We start from the raw sequence: 10222 nt of genomic DNA on the forward strand, positions 1-10222 counted from the left end.
GGGGGCGGGGCTGGCTGGCATGTGGTGCTGGGGGATTGAACCGTGGTCCCTGTGCTTTGCTAAGCTTGTTCTAAGTAGGTGCTTTAGACCACTGAACCATCTCACCAGCCCTTTATTAGTTTCTTGATGGAAAATAATCTAAAATCCTTAAAGACCAAATAATGCTTAATGATGAATGTTATCAAAATAAGTTTTATTTTTAACTAACAACTGAGATAAAAGGATAGGATACATCCACTGGACCTGTGCAGAGTTGAAAAGGATTTGAGATTGACTTTATAGCCAAAACCAAACAGTGTAAGTAGTCATGTCACTATACCTTAAAGTTATCTATTTGCAATGAAAGCTCTCTTGTTCATTGTATGGCATTTAGCATCATCAGTTACTCAATATCACAAGATGCCATTCCTCCTCTGTCTTGAGAAAAAAATCTCAAGACATATCCACTTATTGAAAGTCATTACCCTAAAAGTTACTTTGGGAATCTGATACAGCTCAATAACAAGACACAAGAGGGAAAAATTCCAGGCTCTTACAAACCTAGAGGATTTTTTTCATTTCTCCACTTCTACAACTCAAAACATGGTGGATAATTGTCATGGTTTGGGGTTTTTTCAAGGGGAACAATGCAACATAAGACAATTTATAAGATTATTTTATAATTGCTGAAAGAATCAAAAAGAGTGCAGGAAATCTGTTCACACTGTAAAGACCCAAGAGTGCAGCAGAGGGTCTGAAACCTAACATCATACATGAGCCCTGCCGAAAATCTAAAGGTCATGACAATGCCTCTACAAAGCCTAACTGGAGGCCTAGAGCCTAAGACACTGTGTCATGCGGTCCAGCGTCATGAATCTGCACAGGGAAAGCCCGAAAGTCAGCGATGGGAGCTAGAAGTCTTTGCTAGTGGGGTGAATGGTCTGTGCTGCCAGACTGAGGCATCTGTACTGGAGCTGGGAAACAACACTCAAGGTAAGAACCACAACTCGTACTGATATATGTTACCTATGTTTATAGCAGCACAATTTGTGATAGTCAAATCTTGGAAACAACCAAGATGCTTGTCACCTGAGGAATGGATGAAAAAGATGTGGTCTTTTTATACAATGGAGTATTACTCAGCTATAAAGAATGATAAATTTGAAGTCTTTATATTTAAGTGGATGTCACTTGAAGATATACTCATAAGTGAAATAAACCAGATCCACATGGGTAAGTATCATATAATTTCCCTAGTATAAGAACTCAATGGAAGAAATAAAAATACAAAGATATAACACAATTAAGAGGAAAGCGAGAACTTAAGGCTTAGACAATGAAGAGAGGGCAGGAGAAAAGCTGGGAAACATGACAGGAGCAAAGCCATACATTTATACAAACAAGGTGGTTAAGGCAATGGTCCTGAGTCTCTTCGGCATATTTTGAAACTAGCAGTTGCGGCTGGGGAGATGGCTCAGTGGAATAAGCACCTCCCTGATAAGCACAAGGGCCTGAGTTCAATCCCTGGTTCCACAAAAAAAATAAAATAAAATAAAAATAAAAGCAAGCAAGCAAGTAGCAGTTAATTGGTAGAATTCTCACTCTGACTAACTACATATACTGATACCTGTGAACTAAGGAACTGCTCTATAAATAGCAATGTGTGATGGTAGGTCATGCTTGGAATGTCTGTCATTCTGGTCTTCTGAATACATACAGCTTGTCATGACATGCCAATTACTGCCATACTGTCTCTCAAGTAAATGTGTGTTTTAAAGAAAAAAAAATGGTAATAAATTTGAAAACAAGGGACAAGAAAAAAAGTCACAGGACTGTCCTGCTACAATGTCATATATGGTTAGATTTGTAAATTTCTGTGTAAAAATATGTAACCGTTTATTGCTATTTTTAAATTTTTTTTTAGTTTTGAAATTTTTTTTATTCATATTCTCTAGTGACTTTAAGTTTAACATATCAGTGCTTGATGGAAAATACCTGTTCCATGTTATATCTAAGATTATTTTTTTGGGGGGGAGAATAGCTTTGTTTTTATTTTTATTTATTTTTTTCTTTTTTTCCCATTATTTTATTGAGTTAAGATGTTTGATACTCAGAGAGATAGAGAAGTTAAGCTCAACTGCATATGTTGTAGGGTAATAATAAGCTTCTCTTCTGGAGGGTTAACAACTTAAGTTTGTAGGCCAAAAGTTAGAGAAAAAGAAGGGCTGCAAGGACAGCCAACATTTTGGCCCTAGCCTTTCAAGGTCAGTGAAGACTCAGGACATAGGAGAACCTGTACTGTAACATCACGTAACTCACTTGGGTCCCAAATTTTCTGATCAAGAAGATTATGGGGCTACAGAGGAAAGTGACTGATGATGTACAGTGTGCCTAAGGAGTCACCTAAAGAGAAAACATTCTCTCAGGCTTTCACAGAGAGCAAATTGGTCAAGCAATGGCCATGACTCACCATGTGGCTGACACTGACAAAGAATCTGCAAACTGTGGTACAGGGTTTCAGGGTAAATCCTGAGTGTATTTGACTGACCTTATCATAAACAAAAGTTACATTTCTTGTTATATAGGTCTTGCTTTCTCTTGGTCTTAACCATCCAGCGGAAAAGTATAAAAGCAGGGGCTGGGGAGATAGCTCAGTAGGATAAGTGCTTCCCTGGCAAGCGCTAAGGACCTGAGTTTAATCCCCGGTTCTGAAAAAAAAAAGAAAAAAGAAAAGTATAAAAACGAAGTATCAAAAGTAAAGCCATATTAATATGCTGAGCTGTAAAAGGCTCAAGTCAACAACTTCTGACATTGCCAATTTTATGAAAAACCTACTACTCTTATGGACTACGGACTATGTTAGAATATTTTCCTGAATTCACACACCTACAATATTTAAGTGACAATGGAATGCCCTTCTCTGACAAAACAAATGAAAAAACAGGGATACAAATAAATGACCATTTTGTATCTGTATACTAAAAGTAGGATAGATATACATATACAGCTGCATTCTCTTAATTCTGTGAATAGAGATTTGTTCTAATAATGTTTGTGGATAGGATATCATGTCTGCATCTTGTAGAATGAATAACCACTAAGAAGACAACAATATGGAATGTATTAATTATTGAAACCGTCCTAATTGGTTTTGAAACCGAGGGGTTAGGGTGGGTGCAAGAGTGTGGGATAGGGATTGTCAGGAGAAATAGGGGAGTGGGAATAGGTAGGAAAAGCTGACTGGGGGCAGTAGCAGTTGAGCAGTGGCCAGAGGGGCCCTTGCAAGAGGAGGAAGATCAGTGGACAGAGGGGCAAGGGAAGAGGGACCATCAGAGAAGGCTGATTCATAGTTCAGAAGGGCAGTGAGGAAGCACCAGGCACAGAAATGGGAAGAAGTTTGGGAGGGTCACAGAGGAAACAGGAAGGGAAGTTTGTAGAAAGCAAGATGCCTGGACATACAGGACCTCAGCCCATTTTCGCAGCATGCAACAATAATTGTCAAGGTCTTGGAGAATTGGAAAATCAAATGTGCCATGGCATGGCCAGTGGGCACCATTACCTAGTTTGTAGGTTATCTCTACTATGTTACAGAAACAGATGTAACAGCTTGGTTCCAGGTCAGGGCAAGGGAGGAGAGGTTAGAGAGTTGGGGGGAGACATGCTCAAGGAGGATGAAGGAGAACTAGAGGAAGGTAATTTCCCATAATGGTTCTAGATACCAACTAAATGGAGGTGACTAAAGAAAGAGAAAGAACATCTCCAATCAGTTCCTTGAGACCCAGTGAGTAGATGGGGGACCCGGCCAGATATCCCTGGAACTGGGCAGCCATCAGAGAGTCAGGCTGCTGGGGTTAGGTGTGATCAGTGCTAGATTTTTGAGAACAACTCAGGCTGGGTTGAGAAAGCCACTTAGAGTGAGGGGGGGTGGGAGTACAGAGACAAGAGACAGAAACAGGAAGAGGCAAAAGGATGCAGATGACACTTACTTTACCTGAAGAGGAGACTGGGACTAGTCACAGCAAGGAGGGTTCAGAGGTAAGATGTCAAATGTAGTCTCAGTGTGCCCCAGAGGGGGCTTGGAAAGGGAGGTCACTTCCTAGGAGGGGACCTCAATGGAAACAGGTTTTGGTACCAGATGTTAAGGTAAAATGAGACACAATTGAGATCACCAAGATAGGCAGAGTTTATTTATTTTTCCTTAAATAATTTTATTGAGAAACAAATAGCAATGACACCCACCATTCCCTGCACTTTCCCAAGGTTCACCCTTGGCACCCATGACCCTTGTGCCCTCACCAGGATTGTTCTCAGCAGGGAGCCACAGCCCTTGTTTGGTAGCAAAAGTTTACTTATGAATTGGTGAGTGTGGAAAAGTATGTTACCACAGGACAAGGGCACACTGTGAGGCAGGAGGCCTGGGCAGCGCAGTGAACCCCTGTACCCACACTTCCAGAGGTACTGCTGCAACAAATGGGGCTGTTTACAGAGATCTCTGGTCAGCCTGGGGCGGTGGTGGTCAGATTCCTTCAGCGGTGAGGTGAAAAGTGACACATGTAGGGAGGTCCCTACATTGCCATGTGAGTCCCCTCAGCCTTATAGCACACCGCTCCTTCCATGGTTTCCTCTGAGAGCTTTCACTGTGGACTTCTGTACCTAAGCATGTTATTGCATTATTCTTCCTGAGATTATTTGTTTTCTTTTTTTGTGTGTGCATTTTAGGGAAGGGTCTCCAGGGTGTTCAGGGTCTCACTACTAGATCAGACTCATAGTGATCCACTTGTTTACAACCTCCCAAGAGCTGGGATTACAGGCGCGTGCCACCATGCCCAGTCTGAATTGCCATCTCAAGTGAGCCCCAGGGCAGGGCTGGCCTGGCAGACCCAGAGATTGAACCCCTGGCTCCTTTGCCTGCTCGCAGGAGCTTTAATCCACTGAGTTATGTGGCTGGCCCTCCTGAGATTATTTCTATCATTCCTAATTTATCTGCTCTGAGTCCATGTGCTGCTATCTAGCTATTGATTAAACTTTAATCAGGTCTTCCAGTGAGGAGCGAAGCAGTAGAATCACACAAAAGGCAGCACCTCTCCTAAGACAGAGTGAAGAGGCAGATTTCCCTAAGCTCCAAATTTGGAGAAATCGTGTCTGATGCCAGGTGATGTGATGCCAGTCAGGGCAGTAGAAGTGACTGGATGTGCACTGACAAGCATTTGTGCTGCTCCCTACCTGTCCTAGACCTGCCTTCTTCTTGGACTTCCTTCCCTCCTCACAGCTGTGCTGGCGCTTGCTTTACCCTCATTCTATCTGGATGGCACAGGTCAGTGGACCTTTGGGTGTTGTGATGATACAAGATGTGTTTGGGGGATTCCTTCAGAAAACAGGGAAAGGACTGAAGAGAAGAGCCTAAGGGGCATAATTCTGACAGAAAATTGGACCAGCTGCTTAGCAAAAGGGTGAGACTAGCTTTTACAGATGGGTGACACGGTAGGTAGTGTTTCATAATTTTCCTTGGGGTCATGAATATGATGTTTCACAGACCCTTTCCTGGGATTTTAGGAATTTCCTGCTACTACATGGTAGGAGACATCATCCCAACCCCAGCTGTGAGATATGGGAAGCGCTCATTCCAACATGTGTGAGGCAGGGAGGATAGGGCAAGAAAAATGTCTTCTTTTTAGTGGATAAGAGGTAGTAAGTGAAGGCCCAAGAATCCCTCTTCTCTTTTTATACTTGAGGGTCCTGTGTGACTTCAGTATTTCCTCTCTAAATCTACATCACAATGTAAAACTCTGTTCCAGATTAGTAATAGCAATGTCCTTGACTGGTAGTTTTCTGGCAGGGCACTGACTTTATGTTGTTTGATTCTGATGCCCTATTCCAACTGTGTAAAAGAAAATTGAACTCTCAGAGACTCCCATTTCACTTTACTTTCATTTATGGTGGGAAAAATAACCTAAAATTTTATACTAATTTCTACTTTGCAATCTTTACATAGTAGTCTTATTCAATAATCACAGTGACTTTTTAATGAGGAGAAAGTTCAGGAGGACACATGTATAACAGTGATCTCCCACATGTGCATTAAAATCACCAGGAGGCCTTGCTAAAGCAGATTGAAGCTCCTCACCTCACGCTCTCTGTTATACAGATTTTGATATAGGGGAATGAAATTTCCAACCTGAAAGATACTTGGGCCAAGTTCATGTTCTCTAAAACTGAAGAATGAATTTTAGGAACAAATAGAGGTTAAGAGCAGAATATTTATTGGAGAAAGAAAGTTTCTGCCCAAGCGAGGGACAGAAGGGGGACCTGAGCAAGTTACCCATGAAGCTCTCTTCCAGGTATTTTTATAGAGTAAAACCATGTGGTGAGGTAGGTCTAAGGTGGAGAACATATGAACTTACTTGGGCGGGGGGAGGCATGAGGTGGGACAAAATGATGGCCAACCAGTAAGGTTATAAGCACCATTGCACAAGTAAAATTGAATAAATCCGGGACTGAATGAGGAAGCGAGTCACATAGTGAGTGCACATGTATGGAGTTTATTCAGTAACCAGCCAGTAGCAGTTGGATTAGTGACTCTTCCTGTCTCCCTCAAGGTAATGATCAATCCCAGATGCTTGTCTTTAGGGAGGTAAGCATTTGTTTGATCTTTGATCTTTAGGTCTGGCCCACAGCTGAAACATCAGTCTCTTATAACCGTACAGTATCATCTTTCATGCTGTCTCCTTGAGGGCCTGGCCCTGTCTGACTGGATATATTTCTATCTAATTTAGCTGCCTATAACATTATGTGAAAACAAATCAGCTTTGTCAAAAACACATGCTCAAGTTTGTCTTTCTTTATAGCTGAATAATACTCCATGGTATAAAAATACCACATCTTTTTCATCTATTCTTTGGATGATGGGCATTTTCATAGATAAGTGGATGCAACTAGAAGCTATAGTCCTAAGTGAAATAAACCAGACCCACATGTGTCAATATTATATTGTCTCCCTAGTGTAAGAACTGAAAAGAAGAAATGAAACCTGAAATGTATAACAGATATAGTAAAATAGAAATGGAACTCAAGGATTAAAAAACAAAGAGGAAAGGAGAAAAGATAAGAAAAAAGATAAGAGAAAAACATGCAAGTATATATCCAGGATGGCTGAGGTGATTATACTGAAAATCTCCATCAGATTTTTGAAAATAGTACTAATGTGTAGAATTTTCACCTTGTCTAACTATGCTGATATCTGTGACCTAAGCAAATACCTCAAGGACAGCAATGTGTAATACAAAAACCATGCTTGAATACATGTTATCTTGGCCTTCTAAATGTGTACTGTTTCTAATGTCATATAAATTATTACTATACTCTTTAAAACAATTTTTTAAAGAAGGTTAAAAACAGACAAGAACAAAAATTTAAGGTTTCTTGAAAGCAAGCAGTAATATGCAATGTAAAATCTTACGTAACTATATGTTAATCTGAGCAACACATTTGATGATTAAAAACATAATATATCAACCATTGTTAATCTATTATTGGTTTGAAAATTTGTAACATGTATTGTATGTTGTCCTGTTTCAGTCATTCCTGATTTTTGTTCTTGCTTTTGCTTTTATGTTTCAAAATAAAAATAAATTAAGTAAAAAAATAAAAATAAGTCTAAATACAAATTTTAAAATAAATGGTTTTTAGTTTTGCAAAAAAAAAACATGTTCATAAGTTACTGAATAAATACATATTTTAATATAAAGTATGGCATCGAATTAAAAAAAACTATTGTTACACAGAATTACAGTATACACACCAAAAATGTAAAACAAAGATAGTGACAGAATATCAACAATTAACAAAAGGTAGTTAACAAAATTAATTTTTTATGGCCTATACCTCCTAATTTTAGAGACAAAAAACCCCTACATAAATACTGATAGGTTCTGACTCCAGTACAAACTGCTAACTGCTAAATTATCATGGCCCTGATTTAACACAGCTGAATACCAAAGTCAACAGCTTATCTTCCCAGTGACCACTTGCTCCTTCTTCCCAACTCTACCCTGGATACAACTTCCTTCTATCTTTCCCATGCACACAAGGGAGCCCCTGTCAGCTACTCGTGTGTCACTGAATCTGCCCCTTAAGCCTCACCCCTGGCAAAACCCCTAAGTCAGAGGATCTCTCCGCCTCCCAGCCCAGGCTCCCCTCCATGTCCTCAGAGTTATCGAGGCTTCCACCCCTATTGCTGCTCCTCTGCCACGCCACCACAAAACCTAATACTAGCTCTAACTGAAAAGAAAAATACATTTCATCGTGCTTAATTAAGACACCATGCATTAGGCTCAGAGATACAAAAATATCTCATTAAGCAAATTCAATATTTTAAATACTGTAGAAACATAATGCAGATACTTAAATGACTTACTAAAAAACACATAATATATGTGCCTTAGGATATTTTTATCTGGGACTATGTTTTATAGAAATTTTATGGTGAAATATTTACATCAAGCTTTTTTTTTTATTTATTTATTTTGTGTGTGTGTGGCCAGCTCAGCCCACCAGGGGGGGCGGGGCTGGCTGGCATGTGGTGCTGGGGGATCGAACCCCGGTCCCTGTGCTTTGTTTAGCTTAGCTTGTTCCAAGTAGGTGCTTTAGACCACTGAGCCATCTCACCAGCCCTACATCAAGCATTTTGCATTAATTACGCCTATAGGTTTCTACTACTTGAGAAACTTTCACAGGATTATCAAACTAAGCTTATAAACTTTCTCTCTAGTAAGAATTTTCACTCATTTGACAAAAAAAAAAAACCCAAAAACAAACGAACAAAAGACCCTTGCCCATATATCCGACATACGTATGTTTTCCGTCAAGTGAGTTATTTTGTCTTTTGCAAACATCAGGTAAGCTGAAAGCTTTTCTACTCTGCTTTTATATATGGAATCAATGTCAAGTGTTAGTTCTTCCATGTCTTGTACAATTACCAGCTGTGCTAAGGGCTTCGTGTGTGTGTGTGTGTGTGTGTGTGTGTGTGTGTGTGTGTTTGCTCCAATATAACTTCTTTCATGTGTTTGAAAAGTAGTATTGGGATGGCTAGATAGCTCAGTGGATTAAAGTGCCTGCTTAGGCAGACTCAGGAGCCAGGGGTTCAATCCCCAGCCTGCAGTGCCAACCCCACCTCCAGGGTATGGTGGCACGCACCTGTAATCTGAATGCTTGGAAGGCTGAAACACAGGTAGGATCACTATGAGTCTGATCTGTGTAGTGAGACCCTGTACTAAATACATTTTTAAAAAGTATTTTTTATGGTAAAAGCTTTCTCACATTGCTTATATACACAGGGATTTTACCTAGTTTGAGTTCTTTCATGTAATTTACAATAACCTTGTATAAAAAAGCTTTTCTCTTTGGTGTTCTAAAATGCAGTTTACAATGGCTTCTGAAATAAAAACTTTCCCACATAATTTACATACATAGATTTTCTATCTAGTGTGGATTCTTTCATGATTCTGACAATCACCATATGTGAAGAAAGCTTCCCCACACTGCCTACATACATAGGGTTTCTCCCCAGTGTGAAGCTTTTCATGTCTCTTACAGTGACTCTGAGTACAAAAAACCTTCCCACACTGCTTACATACATAGCGTTTATCTCCAGTGTGAAGCCTTTCGTGTTTTTGATAATAATCTTGTGTACTAAAAGCTTTCCCACATAGCTTACATACATAGGGTTTTTCCCCTGTGTGAAGCCTTTTGTGTGTTTTATGTGAACCTTGTCTACTAAAAGCTTTCCCACACTGATTACATATATAGGGTTTCTCCCCAGTGTGAAGCCTTCCATGCCTTTTACAATGACTTTGTATACTAAAAGCTTTTCCACATTGATTACATACAAAGGGCTTCTCCCCAGTGTGACGGCTTTCATGTGTTTTACATGAATCTTGTGTACCAAAAGCTTTCCCACAGCGTTTACATACATAGGGTTTCTCCCCAGTGTGAAGCCTTGCATGTGTTTTGCATGAACCTTGTGTACTAAATGCTTTCCCACAGTGCTTACATCTATAGGGTTTCTCCCCAGTGTGAAGCCTTTCATGTCTTTTACAATGACTTTGTATAGTAAAAGCTTTTCCACACTGTTTACATATGTAGGGTTTTTGCCCAGTGTGAAGGCTTTCATGTGTTTTACATGAATCTTGTCTACTAAAAGCTTTCCCACATTGCTTACATACATAGGGTTTCTCCCCAGTGTGAA

At 40.0% G+C, this 10222-nt stretch overlaps 1 protein-coding gene across 1 annotated transcript in view; it reads right to left on the bottom strand.

Annotated features, from left to right (window-relative positions):
- The window catches only part of LOC111815180 (zinc finger protein 709-like), a gene marked incomplete at its 5' end in the record, with an annotated part of 26718 nt that extends 16498 nt beyond the window's left edge, over window positions 1-10220 (bottom strand). Inside the window, one exon of the mRNA XM_023709524.1 lies at window positions 9426-10220. Coding sequence (XP_023565292.1) covers window positions 9453-10220 — 768 coding nt within the window. The remainder of the gene's footprint in view (window positions 1-9425) is intronic.
- Window positions 10221-10222: the final 2 nt, after the last annotated feature.

Source organism: Octodon degus, unplaced genomic scaffold, assembly GCF_000260255.1.
Source record: "Octodon degus isolate 3935 unplaced genomic scaffold, OctDeg1.0 scaffold00012, whole genome shotgun sequence".
NCBI classification, from domain to species: Eukaryota; Metazoa; Chordata; class Mammalia; order Rodentia; family Octodontidae; genus Octodon; species Octodon degus.